Source organism: Sturnira hondurensis, unplaced genomic scaffold, assembly GCF_014824575.4.
Source record: "Sturnira hondurensis isolate 20B ecotype Veracruz unplaced genomic scaffold, ASM1482457v3 Scaffold0010128, whole genome shotgun sequence".
NCBI classification, from domain to species: Eukaryota; Metazoa; Chordata; class Mammalia; order Chiroptera; family Phyllostomidae; genus Sturnira; species Sturnira hondurensis.
In genome coordinates this window covers 38,362,678-38,384,996 of record NW_028082759.1, presented here as the reverse complement: position 1 = coordinate 38,384,996, position 22,319 = coordinate 38,362,678, and the positions used below count along the sequence as shown (strand labels likewise).

Below are 22,319 nucleotides of genomic sequence, written 5' to 3'. Positions count from 1 at the left end.
GGGTCTCCATTCTGTCGTAAGTGTAGTGCATCCTCCATCTCTTCAGGCGTCATCTGTTCCTTTCTATTCTTTCACATTTCCTATAACGCTTTCCCACCCCGACTGGCGGTCCTCTCTTGGTAGATGTGTGCGATCTCCTGGAGGCTTTCCTCCTCTCTTGCACCTAAGAATTTGCATCCCAAAGCAAGCTAAACTTAATGTGGAAGGACTCTTCTGTAATTTTTTCATCTTTCTGTAGATGCAGACAAATATGGTTCACATTTTAAACTGTCTTGTATAAGCTCTTCTTTGCATCTACCACTGCATTTTATTAAATACCCATTTCATAGCAACTGATATTTTATGGGTAGTCAGGACTTAATCGTTAAAACTCAGCTTTAGAATCCGAGCCTTCGAAAATTAGGTCTCTTCCATAGGTTTGTCTAAATGAGCCAATATGCTAACGTAACAGAGTCCTGCCCTCACACAAGGAAAGTTCTCTTGTGATATTGATTAACTGCAAGGTTGTTTTGTTCTCAAACTCAGTTTTGCCTAAATAGACTCTGTCATTGCTAATAATTAGAAGAGAAATATTCAATTTATTAGTCACGTGGTTTGTGTGGCTGCTCTTGTATTCATCATTGTATCAAAGTAGAGTCTGAGGAGTACATCTGTCATTGATTACTCCATTCTTTCCATTGGTAGGACGTGGTAACTTAGAACTGAAGGGGACATTGTGAAATATGTATGCATATATGAAAATATATGGATATTTTAATACTTAATTTGCCTTTAGGGTCTGCTGCGGTTTTGAAGAATTATTATTTTACAAAGTAGTAGGCGACTAAAAAAATTCGCTTGACTGGCTTTGATATTTCTGTCCGGTTTTTAGGTTAGGTGTAGACAGGTATGTGAAATACGGCACTGCTTTCCGGCATGTGGTACAGATGGACTGTAATGATGTTTACTATGTAGCACATGGGAAGGTGGGTAGATGATTGAGCTGTCTACCTTATCTTTGAGTAAATTGAGGGCTATAAACATTCATAAAGTTGGAATAAAATTTATAAAAATATCAGCTAAGAAATTTCCACCCAACAGACTAAGATAGTGAATTGCTGACTATAGTTAAGGATAGACAGTGCATTGTTATCTATCCTTAAGTGACATAAACTCAGGGAATAAAAAATTACTGGTATTTATAGCTTAATCTGAACCTCTCCAGTGTTTTTTTTTTTTCTTTAAAGTTTTATGCTGTTTATGGATTTAACTGCTAGGAGAAAAAGAGAAACTTTAAAGTCTTTTTTCACCTCATAAGAAAAGAAGTATGTATCTATTCTTACTGGACAACCTCCTAAATAATCATGAGGTAGCAGCAACTAATCTCCAGTGAGAGATGTGCCATGCAAAGCATGTGATGGGGAGTAGCCCATTCAGTGCTCTCAAACGTATTGCCCAATGTCACATGGCCAGGAAATGTCAGAGCCAAGATTCAACTTCACGGGACTCTAGAACTAACTCTTTTGTCTGTGCTGCCTGGAACTGGTAATCGGTATCTTTTGTACATGGACATTGGATATTCTAACATCGCCTTTTCTGTTCCCTATGAAATGATTGGCCATTTATAAAGATAATTTTATGGACCTGTTGATCTTTCTATAATTCAGTAAGTGGAAAAAAGCTTTTTTGGTAATTTGATGGAGGCATTTTTTTTGTTTGTCTTCAGACATTTTTGTTTGTGTGTGAGTGTGTGATTTTTATTTATTTTTAAGTTCCATTCGGTATTATTTTGTATTAGTTTCTGGTGTGCAGAATAGTGGTTAGACAATCATACACTTTACAAAATATTCCCCCCAGTAGTACCCACCTGACACAGTACATAGTTATTACAATATTACTGACCGTATTCTCTAAGCTGTACTTTACATCCCTGTGACTGTTTTGTGACTACCAGTTTGTACTTCATCTCTTCACCTTTTTTATCCAACCCCTCAATGGCCCTCCCCTCTGCCAACCATCAGTCTGATCTCAGTATCTACGAGTCTGTTTCTAGTTTGCTTATTGCGTTCTTTAGATTCTACATACAAACTGAAATAATGTGGTATTTGTCTTTCTTTCTCTGACTTATTTCACTTAGCGTAATACCCTGTAGGTCCATCCATGCTATTGCAAATGGTAAGGTTTAATTCTTTTTTATGGCCGAGTAGTAGTCTGTTGTATATGCAGGGGTGAGCAGAAGTAGGTTTGCAATTGTTCACATGGGAAAATACAAATTAGTAAATTATTATACCAGAATAGAGTGTGTGTTTTGTGTAATCACAAACCTACTTTTACTTACCCCTGTAAGTACCACAACTTTCTTATCTTCTCTTCCATTGATGAGTATGGGAATTGCTTCCGTATCTTGGCTATTGTAAATCATGCTGCAGTGAACATAGGGGTACATATATCCTTTCAGATTAGCGTCTTTGGTTTTTTCAGATACATACCCAGGAGTGGAATTCCTGGGTCACGGCAGTTCTGTTTTTAAATTTTTGAGGCAACTCCATACTGTTTTCCACAGTGGCTGCACCAGTCCGTGTTCCCATCAACAGTGCACCACGGTTCCCTCCTCCTCCTCCTCAGCACTTGTTGTTGGTTGGATGACGGCCATTCTGACAGGTGTGAGGTGATATCTCATTGTGGTTTTGATTTGCGTTTCTCTGATGATTGGTGACATTGAACATCTTTTCAGATGTCGTATATTTGTATATCTTTTTTGGAGAAGTGTCTATTGAGGTCCTTTGCCCATTTTTAATTCGATTATTTGTGGTTTTTGGTTCTGAGCTGTCGGGTTATTTTAAAAAGAAATTTTAGATATTAACACCTTATTGGATGTAGCATTGGCTAATGTCTTCTTCCATTCAGTAGGTTGTCTTTTTGCTTGTTGATGGTGTCCTTTGCTATACAAAACCTTTTTAATTTGATGTCATCCATTTATTTTTTGTTTGTTTGTTTGTTTGTTTTCCTTACCCAAGAATATGTATCAGAAAAAGCATTGCTAAGAGAAATGTGAGAGATTTTACTGCCTGGGTTCTCTTCTGGAAGTGTTACAGTTTTGAGTCCTACACCTGCATCTTTAATCCATTTTGAGCTTATTTTTTTATATGGTGTGAGAACGCGGTCTAGTTTTATTATTTTGCATGTATCTGTCCAATTTCCCCAACACCATTTCTTGAATACACTGTCTTTACCCCATTGTGTGTTCTTGCCTCCTTTAAGAATAAACTATACTTAAGCCAAAGTCTTTTTTCTAAAGAATTGTCTTTAAAGGTTGTCACAAGTAGATCTGTTCCATTGTGTCTGTTGCTCGATGTGAACTTCCCAACAGCGCTTCTGGAGAACCTTTGTAGTGGTGCGGAAAGTAGTTCTGACACCTCTAATTAGCTGTATCACATTTTCTTACAGTCATATCGGCACCAAACTGTTTTATCTAGGTTTCTTTCTTTTATGGATGAAAATTACTTAAAAAACTTTGGGTGTTTGTCACTTTATAGAAGTGAAAGGGCATGTGTATTTCCAGTCTGTCCAGTGTTACCCAGTAGTCATAAAATTATAATGTAAATGTTTAAAAATAAACTTTTTATGCTTGGAATAATTTGAGATTTAAAGAAACATTGCAAAGATAGTACCAAGTTTTCATACACCCTTCACCAAACTATAATAAGCTTTTTGTGATTCAAAATCGCTGGGAATGTCTTGTATGTTGGTAAAATGATAATCTATGTACCCTACTGGATTCAAAACATTCAGATATATTGAAGGCATTCAAATATAAAGATACAAGCTTAGCTAAATTGATTACTTTTCTTCTGTTTTCATTATTCTTTAGCTTTGCAAAGTCTAGAACACTGGATGGCCTTTCTTTTGTCCTTCAACATACCATTAGATAAAATATTGTTTAAACAAATTGGTCTGCTACTTCACATACACAGGTAGAGAACATTTTAGTTACTTGAAACTTATCAAGAATTCAATGATTGTTACATTATTTAAAGTTAAGCTGATTTTTTTCCTTTCTCAAAATGTCTAGTTATATATACTTTCATTGAAAGTTCAATACGGAAAAATGTAGTGAATATTTTAGCTATGGAAGACTATATACACTTGAAGTTTACTTTTACGCATATATAAAATACATAAAAGGTACCATGTCGTTACCATGAATATGTTATTCTGAGATTAGCATTCCTACCTCACTTTATTATTATATTATCTCTTTTCTCAAAGTTTTAAAATTTTACAAGTGTAATAAGCATGGTATTTAAAGTAGACCTTCATTTTCTCTTTTGTAAAGTGTGTACTAATTCCGTTTGGGTAACTGAATATGGGAATCCCTTCTAATGATTCTCTCTTGTTTTCACTCATGTCAAAGCCCTATGATCTAATTTGTGTGAAAATGTTAAAAGCTAAACTATAATTTTAAGAACTAATTAAATTGTGAGAACTTGTTAGCCACACAGTAAGGATCACCATTTATTCAAAGGTGGTAGAGGCAGAGATGTGTGGAAATACTATTATCCTAACATTAGATTTTTAAAAATCACCAATTTGACTCTTGAAAGCAAAACTACCAGTACAATTTATTTTCTTTCAATAAAATACACCCATAGAAATTCCCATAGCGATCCACACTGGGACAGTATTCTGAAACATATTGTATAATGAAATCATTAAAATTGCTTCAGCTTTGGACCTATAAGGCATTTAGACCAATGGCCTGTTTTCCTTGAGCTCCGATGACTGGTCTTGCTATTTCTGTTTATTTTCTAGAAGTGAAATGCTTAGCCTTTTAAAATTGTGTTTTTGTAAAGAAGCCAAAAGAATGGGCATAGCCGCCTTGTACTTGATATAATGACATAACAGTGCTTATGTGCTTTCCTCCTCTCCACTGCTTTTTATCCTTTTTATAGATGCACATCGGGAATTCCTTCACAGGCCTGCTTCTGGATATGTGCCAGAGGAGATCTGGAAGAAAGCTGGTAAGAATTGTTTCAAAACACGAGTTTAGTGTTCTGGCAGCTGTGTGCAGTTGTTAAATGCGGCGATGTGAAGAATGACAAGAAAGGACTTTACTGTTAACAGTTACTACAAAACAATACAAAGCAGCCCCCCACCTCTGCAACAAAACAAAATATAAAAATCCTGATTAATATTCTTAAACCAGGCCTGATTAGAACATGAGAAACTTTTTATTTTAGTAGCATCTGCTAGTGCTACTGTAATGGAGAGGCTGGCAATAGTTCCACCATACACCCCTGTTTTTCAGGGACTGGAATGGTCTCCTTGCGTGCAAGTTTTCCTTTGTGGAAAAAAAATCTGGTGTTTTATAACTTAAATGGTATACTTTAGCCTTTTCTTCTGAATTCTTCAATGTTAATTAAAACCGCATAAAAACTGACTTATTGAGACACTCAGAAATTTTATGGTTATGACGTTTTTAAAATTGATCTCTCAAGCTAATTAATAATCAGTGATCAGAGCTAAATATTTTTTAAGTTAATTGACAAAGTTGGTAAATTCCTATTTTTCTTTTCTGTGTACACAGTTTGTTTTTCATTAAGAGACATTGCTCTCCATTTGAAGCACATTTAAAGTTCCTGATGACCCATAGACTTCCTGGGCTCAGAGAAGCTCGGGTGGCAGAATCTGGGTGGGACCCCAGCACTGTATACAGAAGTCGAGCAAAAACCCTGTGGAAACAAACTCACGAGACAAAGCATAAACCTGCTTCAAGAGTTAAGGATGACATGGCAGACACACACATAGTGGGGCTTTGAGCTGCTGTTAAAGTAGCTTATCTGAGCTGAGGCACCGAAAACGGTTAGTTCTGCAGGCAGTCCCATGGGTGTCGGGCTGGGAAGCCCAGTCAAGAGCAAGAGTCAAGGGAAAGGGCCTTTTGTTTTGTTTTTTTAATAACAGTTTTCTCTGAGTTTTGCTTTGACTCAGGTGTGTACGTAGTTGTATGTAACTTTTTGACTTTCTGGCCATTTGGCTTTTATCTAAGCCTTTTTATAGATTTTCTAAGAAATACCTGTTTCTGTAAGACCAGTAAGGAGTTTTAAAATTTGATAGTATTCTGGGCTTAGTAACTTAAGCCTGAGAACCAGAAAACTTTCTTGCGTGTCCATAATGCAAGTCAGATAAATCCACTCAGCTTAAAGGTGAAAGGTTAAATATATATGTTGCTCAGTGGCATAGTCTTACCAGATTTACGATGTCACCTCTAAGATTTTCTACATAGATAATAGTGATGGATATTCCTAAGCTGTTAAAACATGCTGGGTGCCACCTACCTGGAAAAGGAATTGCTACATCTTTCTTCTAACCCTTTTTTTTCCTCCTGCATTTTTTAAGCTGTTAGTGCATCTTATTCCAATAAGAGGTACAAAGAATTCATATTTTGTACGACAGAAGGATGACATATTTTGCTGAAGGAAACTTTGCATTTCCCTTATTTATTCGAGTATGCATTCAAGTTAAATCCTTGATTGTTCATAAAGAAAAATTGGCAGTAAAGCCTTGTGTAATCCAAATTCCTTCTGTGCCATTATCTGCTCAGTTCTTTGACTACTACTAAGTGAGAGCAGATTTTTCTGGCCGTACCACCTTTGTCAGAAAGTCAACTTGAAGAGCTATGCACAAAGGAAGTCCTACCATAAGTGGTAAGCAATTGGAAGCAGATTCAAAACTGCACTAGATACAGTACTAAAAATTGATTGTGGCGATGGTAGCACAGCTCTGAATATACTGAAGTCATTGAATTATAAACTTCAAATGAGTGAATTTCATAGTTTCTTAATTATATTAACAATAAAGTGGTGGTTATTTTAAAAAAAACTGCACTCACTAGGTATTGTCCACTTAACCAGGTGGGTTTTTTTTTTTTGTAGACATGCATAATGTACTGAGTCCATTATTATTTTTCTTTGCTGTCTTTCTTGTCAGTTTCTCTAACAATTCTGGGTGTACTGTAACAGTTATGGAAGACTCCAAGAGTAGAGGAAGCTAAATACTTTTTCCTACTGTGCCCATGAATTCTCCTAAGAGTTAAACTTCATCAAGTAAATGTTTGGAGTGTTTTTTAGTGTATGTTAGATCTCCAGACTAAAATACGATGTGGTTGTGGTGTTGATTCCATTTGTTTCCTTCCCACAGCGATCCCCCTAACCTGCATAAGAACGGTTTGGGAATAGTTTTCTGTGGATGGATGCTAAGTTCTAAGGAGGGTATTAAATTCCCAAAGTGTGGACGACAGTTTCATTTTGAAGTCTTGAATAACTGCTTATAGTATTGATCTTTCTAGGCTTCTTAGGAAGCATGTCTGGTGGTGGCCGTGTCGAGGCACCCAGCACAGTGAACACACCCCGCGCCGAGCGCGCCATCTGCACTCAGCTTGCTCCAATGTGGAAGCTTTCCCCAAGACTCTAAAATTTGCTCTGGGCAGATTTTTAAAGAAAAAAAAAAACCTATGAACCGTGTCTTGCAATGAAAATGTTGTACATCATAATATTACACCTTTGTGGCAAATGAGAAGTAAATCAGGTTTAAAGCATTTGAAAAATATCAAGGGTAGAACTCTCCAAAGTCAGGGTAATATATCTCATGCATCCCTTTTCACAGAAAATTGTAATTGCAAAAGCGTATTCTGTGCTTAAAAGCACGTCATGTAATATTTTCCACCATTTCATTTTGAATGATACCAAACTTGCAGAAAGTTCCAAAAAATATTATAAAAAATTGCCCTATACCTTTCACCCAGTGTTCTGTATTTCGCTGCATTTGCTTTAATATCTTTCCTCTATCTTCCCTCCCCTTTCCTCCCTCCTTTGATTGTCTGTGACGCATTATAGTTTTTCCCAAAACATTTGAAAGTGAGTTTCAGATGTCACCTCCCTTTACCCCAGGCTTTTTAGTGCATATTTCCTAAGAACAAGGACATCTCTTGTATAATCTCAATACAGTTACCAGAATGAGGAGGGAACATTGCTACATCACTGTTAGTTAATCTACATACTATATATAAGTATTATCCCAATAATACTATATAATAATATACATTTAAAAGTATTTGGGATCTTTCCAATGTTGAAGGACTCAGTCAGTTTTCACTTCCAAGTAGTATTTTTAAAAGTTAACTGCAAAGATAACAAAAACATTCTAAAATTATAAAAGGTCTTTATTTGGGAAAAAAATCTAACAAAGATGGGTTTTAAATTGCAGTCGAATATTTTCTTCAGTATATATTTTTCAACTAATCAGTGAATGTTTGCAGTTGGTAATAAATATTCAAGCACCTTGCAAATGTCCTACCAATTCTCTTTGCTGATCTGTATATGCCTGTGGGATTAGAATAGGAATGCATAATTTAAATATAAATTGCCTGATTTGCATATACAATTAGTCAAGCTACAGCTTTGATGGTAAGCAAAAATTATTGTCCTGTATTACCACTTCGATAGAATTTTAATTCACTTTGAATATGCAAACTAAATTAGACCCTGGCTGTATAGTTAGAAGGGCAGTACTTCCCTGGTGCCCCAAGCTGGTTATGATAGCATAATAAAGGCATCTTTCGCCCGTTCGTGAAGAACTTGCCGCAAGCTCTTTGCAATATACCGCTTCTATTCCGAGTGTAAATGTATATCTTAAAGCAGCTAGTAAAGGCTTAAGATATTTTAGTTGATACTTCCAGTCTGGCTCTTTCCCTTATATTTCAGTTTATCAGACCTACCAGACAGTAATTGCAGATGAATGAATTTAAGGAATAATGCTGCTAAAATGAGGAAGTCTACACAAGTCATGACAGTTCATGATGAATGGAGGGCTTTTGATGATTCTCAAGTCATGGACTGTAGATGTGTGAAGTAAACCATAAAAATTTAAGAAGCCATAAAAGTATTTGCATCTCTTATATTTGTAATCTACAGTAAAACATTTTTATTAGGAATCGATGTTTTTAATTAAACAGAACATTTAATTAGGGTGCTTTTTAAGTGGGTGAAACAATTAAGTGCAAGCACTTGAAACATGTCATAATTAGTTTTAATAGAGTGTTAATTGGTACTAGGTTTGCCAAGTTAATAATTACTGCTTATTAAATTTTCAATTAATCATTGTCATTTTGCTTTGAATAAAGATGAAAATTAGATAAACTAATTCAGGGGGAGGATATTTTCCCTTGTTTATTAGAACAGTTAATTTATTTAATAGAAATTACTTGTTTTAGTTGTCAGTCTTATGTTGCACATTAGATAAGTCTTTGCACACTTTCCACAGCCAAAAGTAAAATGCGAACCTGACACCTTGCAGGTTTTTGTGGTCCGGCCCAATGGTTTTGGCCTGTGGTGTGAGGTGATTCCGTTATGTTTGTCCAGCGCAACAGTTGGCAGTGTGATGCCATGCACGTATTTGATTAAGGAGATAGACAACAGCTTAGAATTTGGAAATGAGGAAATGATTTTGAAAAATCTCTGTCATCTAGTCTATAACTGCCTTACTCAGGAAATGATTTAAGAAAAAGAAAAGCTGAATCATCTGTCTGTTTCATCATTGATTTTCTTTAAAAGGTCTGCATTAACTTAATTGCTATATGAATTACCTTTTCACTATTGTGCTTTATTTTTTACCACTAAAATAATTGTTTGCACTTACCTAAGTTTATGTGTAAAGTGACTTTCCTTTCTCTCTTTTGTCTGAAAATTTTACCCGTGTATCTTCTGTGTTCATATTAATGTATAGCAGTGATTTTCAACCTTTTTCATCTCATGGCACACATAAAGTAATTTCTAAAATTCTGCCAAAAACCTATGTTTTGCCAACCTGACGAAGTAAATATAATTTTGATTCATGCACACTGGGTGGCTGTGGTTGTATTTGGCTGTTGTCATGTCTTAGCTTGACAGCCTAAGGGAAAAGAGGTCAGTGCCCCTGACCAAGTAGGTATCGCATGTTTTAAACATTCTTGCAGCACACCAGGGTGCCTGCCGTGGGCACACTGGTTGACGATCGCTGACCTAGAGTGTCGTGACGGACCACACTCTTCATGTGTGTGAGTTATCCAGGCAGGTTTCTTGTGGTTATTTTTGTCCTTCAGATACTTAGTTTAGTCTCAGAGTACTTTCTGAAGGTAATAGTTGTGGTAGAAAAGTAGTAGTAATGCTATCAGTAGTTTAAGAAATATTCCTAGAATTGTAAGTTGAAGTTTCACTCTTTGTTTTCCTAACTGAATTTCAGAGATCTGCTCTTTCTTTAGATAGCCAGATGAACTGCCCAGTAAATGGGATGGCAGTCATGCCTGTTCTGTAGAAACCTGTTCAACAGCCAACAGTGTCCACAGTCCCGTGCTAACAGAGAACTGTTCTCTTGTCCGGTTCGGTGTGCCTGGCATGCAGAGGAGGCTGTTAACGAGGTGAAGCGCCAGGCGATGACCGAGCTGCAGAAGGCTGTGTCCGAAGCCGAGCGGAAAGCTCATGACATGATCACGACGGAGCGGGCCAAGATGGAGCGCACGGTTGCCGAGGCCAAGCGGCAGGCGGCGGAGGACGCGCTCGCTGTCATCAATCAGCAGGAGGATTCTAGTGAGGTGAGTCATGGGTGGGAGCTTCCAGCGGAGGAAGACCGTTCCCGTGAAGGAGAGTGGCCGTTTTTTGATCCAGGAGATACCTTAGACAAACATATCTTTGGGGAAAAGTTAGAATAATTTGGCACTTCAGGAATTGATATAAAGAAGAAGGGATCAAATTTTGTCTCTATGAAAGATCTAAAAGAACAATTCTGCCAAAGAAAGTTTTTAATATATTTAAGGGATAACAGATTAAAGTGAAATTTGTATAACTTTCTTCCGCCAAGAACCCAGCTATGTGTGTTAGCATATGTGTGGGGTTCCCTTCTAACAAAAGGGATTTAATAGGGATACCGTGTGTAAGCTGCGCTCTCCAAAACCACATTGCATGCCTGGGGTCAAAGTCATTGCCTTAACTATTGGTCCTTAAATCCAATGCTAAAATAATGTTTATGTCAGTTAAACATTTCTAAGAGATTTTCTGCATGGTCTTCTTTTCCACATTATTTGTAATAATTATTTCACTATAGTTATAATGATCATTTCATTATATAACATCCCTGCCAAAGGCAATATTATTTTGTATTGTCCCAGTATATTAAAACACACACACACACTCATAGCCTAAATGGCTCAAAGATCTGGGAAGTAACTGAAACGCAGTATCTAACAGAGTGCTTTCTAAAATAGTCTGTACATCCGAGCACGTGGTACCGCTGCACACTGATACAGCACCACCATCCCCAGCCCCAAAGTGACTTCATGAAGGACTACAATTAGCTGAACTAGCAGAACCATGGACTGATACATCAATGGTCTCCTCTAATACATATCTGTAATTTGTGAGGGAGAGTAAGAATTTAATTTGTACCAGGCTTTTCTGTAGATGAAAGACCCTGTGGGAATCACTCTATGCCCAGAATTTCTATTTAATGTGTAGCAGATGAATATCAAGAGGACAAAAGGAATTGATTTTCAACATTTGAAAGTTTCTCAGGAAAAGAGGGACAAAGGGAAGTTTATCTGCACTTTAACTGCTGACTTTTCCATTGTTGGATTAAACTAGACATAAATTCAATTTTATCGGCATCCATGGCTAAGATATTTAAGGACCTTGTTTTGTGCTTAAAAAAAATCGTTAGCATCTTCTGGAGAGAATTTGCCCTCCTCTATTCAAGTTAGTAATGCTTCGTGGCACAGTCGTTGCCATTCTTAAAACATTATCACTTTCGCATGAATGTTTAAAGTCTTATTTATGTTGAGTATTTTGTGCGTCACTAAATTCTGAAGACAGAATATCTAGAGAGAGACTGAGGATTAAGTCTTTGTCTACCCTATCACATGCTATAATCACTTCAGTACAGTATCTACAGGCTTTTTACCTTTATTCTTAAAACATACCCAGAAAAACAACATATGATGTGGACCCTCGTATGGAGCATTATAAAAACATGATGAATCAAACAGTAGCTATGGTAAGTAGTAGAGAGGATGAAAAAACCTAGGTATGAGTGATTTTTCTATAGTGATTGTTTTTCTTTTCTTTTTTTCTTTTTCGATCTCTTGGGAAACTGGCCTTTAACATAGCACTACCCAGGTCTTCGGTGATGATTTCCCAAGGATTTTAAAGCACAAGTACGCTGTGCCAGGAGAATTAAATTCAGAGGGCCAAATGTAATTCCTGGTGGCATCTCCCACAATTCTGCAATTTGGGGGAAGCCGCTTAGTCTCCATAAGCTTTGATCTTTTACATGATGTGAAGATGAGTGAGCCCTGGCTGGTGTAGCTCAGTGGATTGAGTGCGGGCCTGCGAACCAGATGATGGTGGTTCGATTCCCAGTCAGGACACATGCCTGGGTTGCAGGCCAGTTCCCGGCAGGGGATGCAGGAGAAGCAACCATACATTGATGTTTCTCTTCCTCTCTCCTTCCCTTCCCTTCTCTTCTAAAGATAAATAAATAAAATATTTTTTTTAAAAAGATGAGTGAAACTGTCTTACAGAAGCTAGGACTTTGAGACATGATCGTTTCAGCCACGAGGAAACTCCCCCGACTAGAGTAACACAGCTAGGCCGTGGCGGAAGCTAAACTGGAGCGCACAGCATGCTGTCAGTCTTTGCATCGTTGTGCAGCGACGAGAGAAGGAGCTTTTCAGAAGGATCACGGTGGTAATGTGGGGATGCAGATAAAGACAGGCAACTCAGGTCCTGTTGCCTACTTTTGTAGGGGGAAGGATTGATGGCTCCAAGGAGTATGCTTCTTTTCTTCAAAAGTAACATGGACATTTTCTTGAGAGAGGAGAGCAAAAGATGGGGAGTTATTTCATTTGAACGTAGCTGAGTCTCTTCTAGACTTGCACACAAGTCTGTACACATATGCCTATACACCCTATACTATAAACATGCTTTGACCAAGGACTTGACAAAGAAATGAAGGCTTACTGTATTAGCTTTAAATTAGTGTTGCTAATTCTCCTAAGGAACAACAATGTCCCAGAACAATCTACGTGCCTAGTAGTAGACTTAGTTCTACGTGCCAACTGGTAGCCCAGTTGTTAGGTGGAATTGTGTAGGTAAATTCTTTGTTTCCCCTTAGGCATTTTTTACTTTTCACTTAAGACTGAGGACACAGCTTTGACTCCAACATTAATTGTTCCCACCCTGTTCTTTCCTTACACTCAGGGATGAATGTACACCTATTAATAGAAGCAATCTGACAAAAGTCACCCTAGCAGTGGTGATTGCAAATCACTTCAAGTTTAGAAAGCTCCCTGGTTCCCCGCCTCTTCTTCCTCCCCCAGTAGAGCCAGAACAGCTTGGCTTCCTCAGCCTAGGTAAGCTGGCAGTCCCTCTTCCAGGCCTGAGCATGGCTGGCCGAGGGAGCAGACATTAGGTCAGGACTGCACAGCCCAGCTGAGCTACAGAGAAGACAGTGCAGGTACTTCTCAGAATCCTCTGCTGTTTTTATATGCAGGAGGTTGGGTTGAATTTTAACCATTCAGCCCCAAATAAAAACCCCATAGCATTGTACTTTAGAAATTTTATGAATCATTCTTTGTTTTCTTTAAAAAAAACAAAACATGTCTGGTCATCACATTAATTGGTTGAAAAACTTTCCGTTAAATGTTGGATCCATTGATTTTAAAACTGCATCCAGAAATTAATGGGCATTCTTTCAGAAATCATGTTTGTGACCTGCCCAAAGCAGTTTGTTACTTGATGTGTATTAATTGTAAATTACTGACATCCATTTATTCATTTTTTCTTTCAGTAACAAATTCTTGAGCTTTTCTGTGTCAGGCCAGTGCTAGGCACTCAAGGCAGTGGTCCCCACCTTCGTGTTACCCACAATTAATAGAGGAGTCAAATCACTAAGTTATGTCAACTGCTGCCCTCCTCTCCTCCACACCCCTGGGTGCCTCGTCACTGATTCCTTGGCAGTGGGTATGTAAGTGCCTCTGTGCAGGGAAGAGGGGAAGGGAAGCCTTGCTAGGCTTTGGAAGTAGGGATACTACGTGCTGATAAGTGTTTGGGAAGATCGCTCAGGCTGTAGTGTGGAGAGAGATTCAAGGAAATGAAAAGGAGGGACCACTCTGTTGTAGGAGACAGATGCAGAGGACGATGGTGGGGTCGCGATGGTTGCTAGTGTTGGGCAGGTACTGCCTGGCTATCCATTAGATAGAGTGGACAGAATTTGCCCTTTAGCTGTCAAGGAAGAAGAGGGAGCTGGGATTCTTCAGGGGACATGCAGGGTTTGGGGTCTACCCATCAGGGGATCTTACTTGTGCGAGCTTCAGAAACTTAATTGCTTCGGTCTGTCTGAGGTGTTTGCAGGTGGTGAAGGAATAAGCTCCTTCAGTTTTTGTGCATGAACAACACAGTTAAAACATTTAAAAGAATTCAGATGAGTTCTTTAATCCAACTAGACAGATCTCCTCAGTGGATTGGAAAGGGCAAACAGAACACAAAAGCTTGAATAGTTCATGCCGTCTCATGTGAAAATCAGGAGAGTTACCCACAATACAGTGACCCTCTGTAATACATAAAGGTGGGGTACAAGGTGCCCATACGTCCTAGTTTGACTGAGGTATTCCCAGGTTACTTCTGTTGTCCCCGTCTAGTTATGGAAAGTGCCCTCTGTCACTCTCAGGTGTCCCAGTTTGGATAATAAATTACATGGTCATGCCACCACTTAAAGGCCACGTGCAACAGGTGAGATGATCATCTTTTACCAGCAAAGCTCAGACACAGATGGGTGTGGCAGAAGGAACCGGGGAAAAGGACGCAGAAGACCTGCCCTCTGGCGCCAGCTTGGTCCCCACATTGGCGGTTTCGGGGGTGACTCATCGCACTGCTGTCAGCCTCCACTTTTTCATAAGGAATAAGATGCTGTTTGCTTAGCTCACATGTTGTTTAAGGCTTTTTACATAAACATTTTAATTTAGCATGTTTGAGAACAGTAATGCAAAAGCATTATTTGCACATATTTTCCACAGCCCTTCATCACAAGGCATAGGAAAGTTTTCTGACTAAAACATTCTTTTTCCTCTTTTTCTTCCTCATTAGAAGCCACCTCCTATTGTTGACGTACTCATCACTTACCTAGATCATATGTGATCTTTATGATCTGAATCTATAAAACTATACGATATATTATAGAAATGCACAAATTCTCTCTCTCCTTCAGGGGAACTTGAAGAAATAACCTAAACTTCAGAGTCACAAGCAGAGTTCGAGGCTTGGAGTGGCTGGTCATGTGTTTCTTTTGAACCATTTATGTTAAGGACCGCTTCTCTCCGTAATTACCAAATTTAGTCTTTCTCTCCGTGTCTCCATTTTCACACATGCATAATGGGCCTAGTAATGCCCAGTCTGCTTAGAAAAACTCGTGGTTCTGAAAGGTACCCTGTAAAGAACAGAAAAGTTCCAGAAGGAAGAAAGGAAGGAGAGTTGGAAATGGCTGACTAGAGGAAGAAAGCGTGGAGTCAGGAAAATGACACATGGGTATTGTGTGTAGGGGGCCATGTAATTTATCATTCAAACAGGGACACTTGTCAGAGTGAAAGGGGATGTTCTTTTTGAGCCAGGATAGTCCTATAAACCAGACTGGCCCAGGCACGTGGGAACCAAGGCCAGCATAGTTATTGGGGGTGACAGGAAGTTTATTTTGCCTGAAATCAAATGAGAAGGGCTACAGTGAATGTTTAACTCTGTACCAGATGTGATAAGAAGTGCTTTCTGTACTTTTACTCCTTTACTCTTCCTATGAATTCAGGTAAACAGGGTTGTTGTCTTCATTTTGCATTTGAGAAAAGCTGAGTCTTAGGAGGTTAGGCCTCTCCTCGGTGTCTCGCAGCAGCAAGTGTGAGCTGGACCTCAGTCCAGGATGCCTTCCTCCCAGTCCGCCTTCTTCACAGCCACAGGGCAGTCATGGGAATTTTCTCTTCTGATTGTGTAGTAGCGTATGCATTTCCGAGGTTATTCCAAGTTCTCTGACTTTACTTGGATTTGTAGACTCATTATCATTATTATAACAAAATGATGCTGCACTTTGGGCATATGTAAGCAATGATACTCATTTCTGCAGTTTCTCTTTTTACAGCATGTTACGTTTCTCACCAAGAACGTAATGCCACCATTAGCATAAATCAAAGGAAATTTGCTGAATCTTGCCAACTTAAACTGTTTTAATTTTTCATATCTATTTCCTGTTTTTATACTTTCATACTTGTTTTTCTTTTCCAGTTAACAGTCAGATTGGGCCTATTTTTAAAAAGAGTCTGAAACATCTCTTCTTTAAGATCCATGATTTGTTTTAGCTTAGGTGATCGAAACAAATGGCTGGAAGTGAGCACAGAACAGATACTGCTAACTGTACTGTTCCAATAGTTAGTTTGGGGCATTAAGCCACTGAAGTGGTGTATTCCTCTGGACTGCATCAGCCTTTACTCATTATCCCTACACAGGTGCAGAGCCACACAGCGTATGTCAAAGCTGGGCAGTTTTGTGGCCCTAAAGCAGAAACACTGATTGTATCTTTAAACTTTGTATTTCTGGAACCTACAAAAATCCTGATAGCATGAGCAGGTCACTCTGAGAGGTTCATCTCCATCACTCCTTCCAGCATCCGTGGGACCATTTCCGGTGGAACTTGCACAGTGTGGCCCAAACCACAGGCATGGACTCTAGAATGGTGTTGCCATGCAGGGCTAGCTGAGCAGTGCTCCTGACAGAGCCCTCACTATCTAATCAGACCAATTGATTCCTAGAAGAATCTGGAGCTCCCAGAGCATGAGCTGTGATTCTGCAGTACAGTGATAGTTTTGTTTGTTTAATTTATTCAAAGTCCAGTTGTTTGAATCTATAGATGTTCATGGTATAGTGGATGGAGCAGCGGATGTGGAGTGATCTCGTGGTTCCCCTCTTGGAGCTTCAGTTTTCTCATTTGCAAAACTGGGGTGATGTTTATGTGACCCACTTTGCAGGGTGGTTGAAAGATGCAAATAGAGATGAGTAGAAGTATTTTATAGCAAGTCACCATACATTTGAGCAGTGTGAAGGATGCAAAACCAGTTAAGAAGATATTCCAACAGGAAGCGCAGGGAAGGAATTTGGGCAGTAACCATGAGACTGGAAAGGAAGGAAGAGACCACGGAAGCCAGGTTTGCGGGGTTTGGCAGGGTGGTTGCAGGGACTGGAGGAAGTAGGGTTTCCAGTAAGGCCACAAGGTCTTGGGCCTGGATGTCCCCAGTGACAGAAATAGACCACACCAGAGAGGCAGGAAGACGAACTTAGGGGAGAGAGGCGCCTCCTGGTGGAGCTGTAGAGCAGGCAGTTCAGAGTAAGAGAGCGCCGCTCTGGAAGGAAATGAGAGCTAGAGAAATAGGTTGGCGTCCTTTTTTGTGTGTTTTTTTTCTTTACACTTAATAATTGAAACCATGAAATCTGACAAGAGGTAGTATGGAAGAAAAGGATATTTTCTTTTCCTTATGCCAGCTCCCCCACTTGCCAAGGAAAGTATTTAGAGGAAAATGAACAAACAGAAGAGGAAGAAGTTAAAGTATAAGTATGAAATTTGAGTATCCTGGAAACCCAAAATTTGAGGGGATTTCAACAAGGGGAGTTGGAAAAGGAGGGATAGGGAAACGGTCAGTAGTGGTGAATCTGTAGAAACTCTAAGAATGATGCGGATGGAGAAAAAGCAGTTGGTCACTGATGAAGTGTAAGGGGAAGTCAGCTCCTGTTGTCTCTGCAGCTGCCTATGGAGGGAGGCACAGGAGCCCCAGGCTCTAGTTGTACATGTTGCACCGTGTAGGGATCGGATGTAGCCTCGCTTTCTTTCAGCCAGCGCCAAAAGGAGGAGGTGTCTTGTTAGTTTCTGCCATTTGTTCAGGACTCACTGAACATCAGGCCCCCTACAGTTATTGCTCCCGTTTTCCAGCCTCTGGCAGTAAGAGGTTAAGTCACTTGCCTGTAGTTCTAAATCCACGAAGGGATGTAGCTGGAAGTGAAACCCAACACAGGCTGACTCAGAAGCCGGTCAAAATTGCAAACCATTTCCAGTACACACCAGGGTACCTTGTCTTTGGTGCTCCAAATTCCTGGCCCAACCTCTGTGCTCTTTCGGGAGTTTAACACCTTTCTACCTTTATTCCCACCAAAACAGGCCCTACGAGAGATCTGAAATTGACAAAGCGTGGCATTTTTCTAAAGTATTTGGTTCTCAGTCCAAAGACTGGGCAAATTGAACCTTGCCTATGTAATGTCATGTCTTTTGTGATTTTAGGTAAGTTATTCATTCTCTGATCCTCAGATTTTGGGGGGCCATCACTTTCCTAAGCTGCAAAGTGTATTTGAGAGCAGTTTAAAATTGCCAAAAGTAGTGTAAAATGTTGTGTTTAGTGTGAATTATAGTGTTGTTACCCTCTGTAGAGTTCTTTTAATTTTGGGAATTATAATTATAAACATTCAACTGAATTTATTGAGCACCTTTTACATATGAGAGGGTTTTTTTTTCTGGAGAATTACAGGTATGTAAGAACTGGAGAAACAAAGTAATTCAGAAAAGAAGTGTTTTGTTTCTTGGAGAATGAATTTTCAGCAATAAGAACCAGAAAAGATACTATTTTTGCCCAGAGGGCAGAAAGACCATTCACTCTATGTTTAAAATAACAAGAGGAAAGAAATAGTTTTGTTCTTCGGGATGAAGAGAATTGCTGATATGAAACAGAGTATTAATGAGCTTTGACATGCAACTTGGGCATTAGAAAGCATCCCTCCATCATTTCCATTTCTATCTGTAGAATTAGTACATTTAGCAAAGGGGAGCAGTGTGTTCAGCCTCATCTTCTTCATCTGAGCCATAGCCTACCTTTGGTCAATGAACTAATTCCCAATTTTCAGATAGGGAATAAAATATTTGCATGCTGAAAAGGGAATATATTATCTCAAATAAGGGAAGATTATAAAGCGCCATGAGATTTGAGAATGAAATTTACTATGACATAGTATTCTTGAGTCTCCTGCACCAGCAACTTTCAACCTTTTTTAATCTCATGGCACCCGTAAATTCATTACTGAACTTCTGCAGCACTCCACAGTATATGATTATTTTATACTGATCTGACAAAAAAGGAAAAAAAACAGGTGTGATTTTGATTCATTCACACCACAAGCCTTTGTTGTGTTGGCTGTTGTCATTTTTTATCTGACAATCTAAGGGAAATGAGCTCAGTGCCCCTGACTACGTAGTCAGGTATTGCATGTGTTACAAATTCTTTCAAACTTCCATTTAGAAATTCACGCCATTGAGAATCACTGTTTTATAGTATTACGGTAATTTAGTCACCAGCCCCGTTCCTTTGGGGACTGAAAAGGAAGTTGGGTTATTAAAAAATAATAAAATAGGCAATGAACAAAAAAAAAATACAGCAATATTAGGAATTACTAGCCTGAATATAGACAGTACAGATTCAAAATGTAAAGCTCCATGAAATCATTGACCACCTTCACCCCTACCTCCCCTTTGTGGCCACGCTGTGGGGCGTCACACGCAGTTTTTAGCTCCCACCTTTGTGAACAGCAGAAAGCTTAGAAACTCCCAGTGATTCAGATCAGGGTGCTCACCGGATCCTACACATTTTGCTGTGCCCAGAAGTGGGACAGCTAGGGGACGAGTGCCGCTGATCAGTCGTCAGTCTCGAAGGTACAGAGTGGCCAACAGGAGACTCGGTAAAGCCATCCAAGAGAAATATATTCATAGAAATAGTTTTTGTCTGCTTTCTAATGAGCTTGAAAACAGGAATGTGCACTTCAGAGTTTTTTGTTAGTTGAATACTTATGCTAAAGTTTCCTATACAATCACAGCAATGCCATGTCAAGAGGAATAAAAATATGCAGGATTTTTTTCCCCACCAGGTCATTTGAATTGCTCTTTGTTGTACTTTCCTACAGCTGAAGGTTGTTTTTGCCCCAGCTGTGGGTGGTAAATGAATTTGATCAAACAGCTTGGGAATGGGACTAGAGGTAAAATTAGCCAGAGCCCTCGAATTCTGGGTCAGAATCAGGCCATGCTAGGCAAGAAGGCTCAATTCCCAGCAGCTTCACGATCCAAAACATCTGTTTCTATATTTGGCATAGTTCCACTTTTTTTATTTGTAAAATTGTTCCCATCTTTGAAAACACTTTAAAAATTAAAGAAGTCCCCATTCTGTCTCGTCTTTCCACCCTCCAACACATGCATCTGTAATTACCTGGTTTAGTCTGTGTGTTTAATCAGCTTAAATTGAGCCGGGTGCCCACATCTGATTTCAATCCGACAGCGGCACTGAGTGCCGGGCAGCTACCCCTGTCGTGCCTGCCAAAGTGTGCCTCCGCCAGAAAAAAATACCCTCACACCAGGGCCTTTTTGAAAGAAGCCACTTGACTTAGATTAGATATTTAATTTCCTTAAAATATTGTTTTGGATCTGAGTCTCTGTTCTATAATTGGGATTTTCTGATGTAATTTAGTAATTTCACTTCTTTGCTGAGTTTGTTCCAGGATCCAGCTGGCATTATTCTAAAAGTGGCTAACCCTCAAGGATGTACACTTCATTCTGAGCGCCATGTCAGACCTCACTGCTCTGAGGGATGGGCCAGGCCCACGTTTGTTCACGTCTTTGCAGGGCTATTTGTTCGTGTACTGTGACTGAATTAATTTTGAGAAAGAAAGCACTCAAGCTATGGTAATGAAACCTCTGATCAGAATTAAACATCTTTTGAGTGAGTCTCCTGGTTAAGTTAGGGTGGAAAGATGTGCTCTAGTACAGATTTATTAATTTTACATTTATTTTTATTTATGATATTACCAAAGCCTCCTTCAACGGTCACTTCAAACACCTCTCATTGGCCAGCATTTGAGATCTTAAGGTTTTTCTGGGTTTATTTTCCTCCCTTCACTAGGCCATAATTTCTGAATGGCAAAGAAATAAGAACAGAGAACTGAACTCTTTCTAGAAGTTTTAAATTAGAATTCTTGAGTTGGTAGGCTCCCAGTATTTGAAACTCTGCGAGCCCCTTTATTTTGTAGCAAAGTTAGGATGACTGCTAAACACTTCTCCGAATATTTTGCGTGGTGGTGAAGCCAATACATACCAGAGTGCTGGGCTGACATTCCACGGAGGGTGTTGTAAGACCTCCTTAAGCCACACAAGCAGCGTGCTTAATGTGAAACAAAAGCGGGGGGCGCAGTGGAAAAACTTTTAAAGATCCATCTGTATCAGCACTTTAAAAATATATATTTTAATTGTCACACAACCACCATGCACATACCGTGAGCTGGTTGGAGATACCAGTTACAAGTTTGTTTTGCTAGAAAATAATTGAAAGCAAGAAAGATAAAGAATAAAAAGGTGAATGGCACCAAAAGATCACTTGATACAGCATTTCACAATGTGGGGGGGGGGGGTGGTCTTGCTAAAGGAACTACTGTGCAGTCCTTGAAAGTCAGCCTCCTGAGGTTCTACCTCCCCCTGGCGTCTTTAGGGTCTAACCCGTGCAGGCAGGTGCTCTTCCGTGTTTAGTGTGTTGTGTTTTGATTCATGACGTGCTAACCCGTGCAGGCAGGTGCTCTTCCGTGTTTAGTGTGTTGTGTTTTGATTCATGACGTGCTTATTTCAAAGTTCAAATCAGAGGCAACCTCATTTGGACTTTTTCACCTCTCGGAAAGCACCGATCACACAGGCCTTGGGCTTGCGAGGGTCTAGGTTTTTAGTTCCCTCCACTTTTCCAACTCCCCAGAGCTGCTGAGGAGCAAATGAGATAGAAGGATCTCCATCAACTGGAACGTGCTGTGTGTAAATGAAATTCCTTATTATTGATCCAGTTTTATTATTTTTAGTTTCTCGAAGTCAAATCGGGTGTTGTCAGACTCATGAATTGCATACGTTTATCGAGCACCTGCTATATGTTCGACACAGTTTGGGGCGCTTAGAGTGTACCAGGGCATAATCGAGCCAAGGACCCTGCCCTCCAGGGAGCTGAAGTCGATAGTTTGCCCACTGGGTACACTGAATAACTAACTGGTAGCAGTGGGTGAAAGTAAAAGCATCTCTCCCAGGTCTGTGATGGAGCGGGAAGTAGAATCCTCTTCTTCTTCATTACGTTTCTTTGAAGCTAATACAAGGTTCTTGTCGTTCCTTTGTAACTTCTGTTGTATGTACAAGAAAGATGCTTCTGCCCAGAGTGATAGATTTGTGTC

The 22,319-nt window shown here is 39.4% G+C and overlaps 1 protein-coding gene across 3 annotated transcripts in view; it reads left to right on the top strand.

Annotated features, from left to right (window-relative positions):
* RUNX1T1 (RUNX1 partner transcriptional co-repressor 1) overlaps positions 1 to 22,319 on the top strand; it is a 152,618-nt gene that overhangs the window by 126,008 nt on the left and 4,291 nt on the right. For all 3 annotated transcript variants that reach the window (XM_037058714.1, XM_037058713.1, XM_037058716.1), the window contains exons 9-10: positions 4,932 to 5,000; positions 10,413 to 10,603. In XM_037058714.1, the coding sequence (XP_036914609.1) occupies positions 4,932 to 5,000; positions 10,413 to 10,603 (260 nt within the window). The remainder of the gene's footprint in view (positions 1 to 4,931; positions 5,001 to 10,412; positions 10,604 to 22,319) is intronic.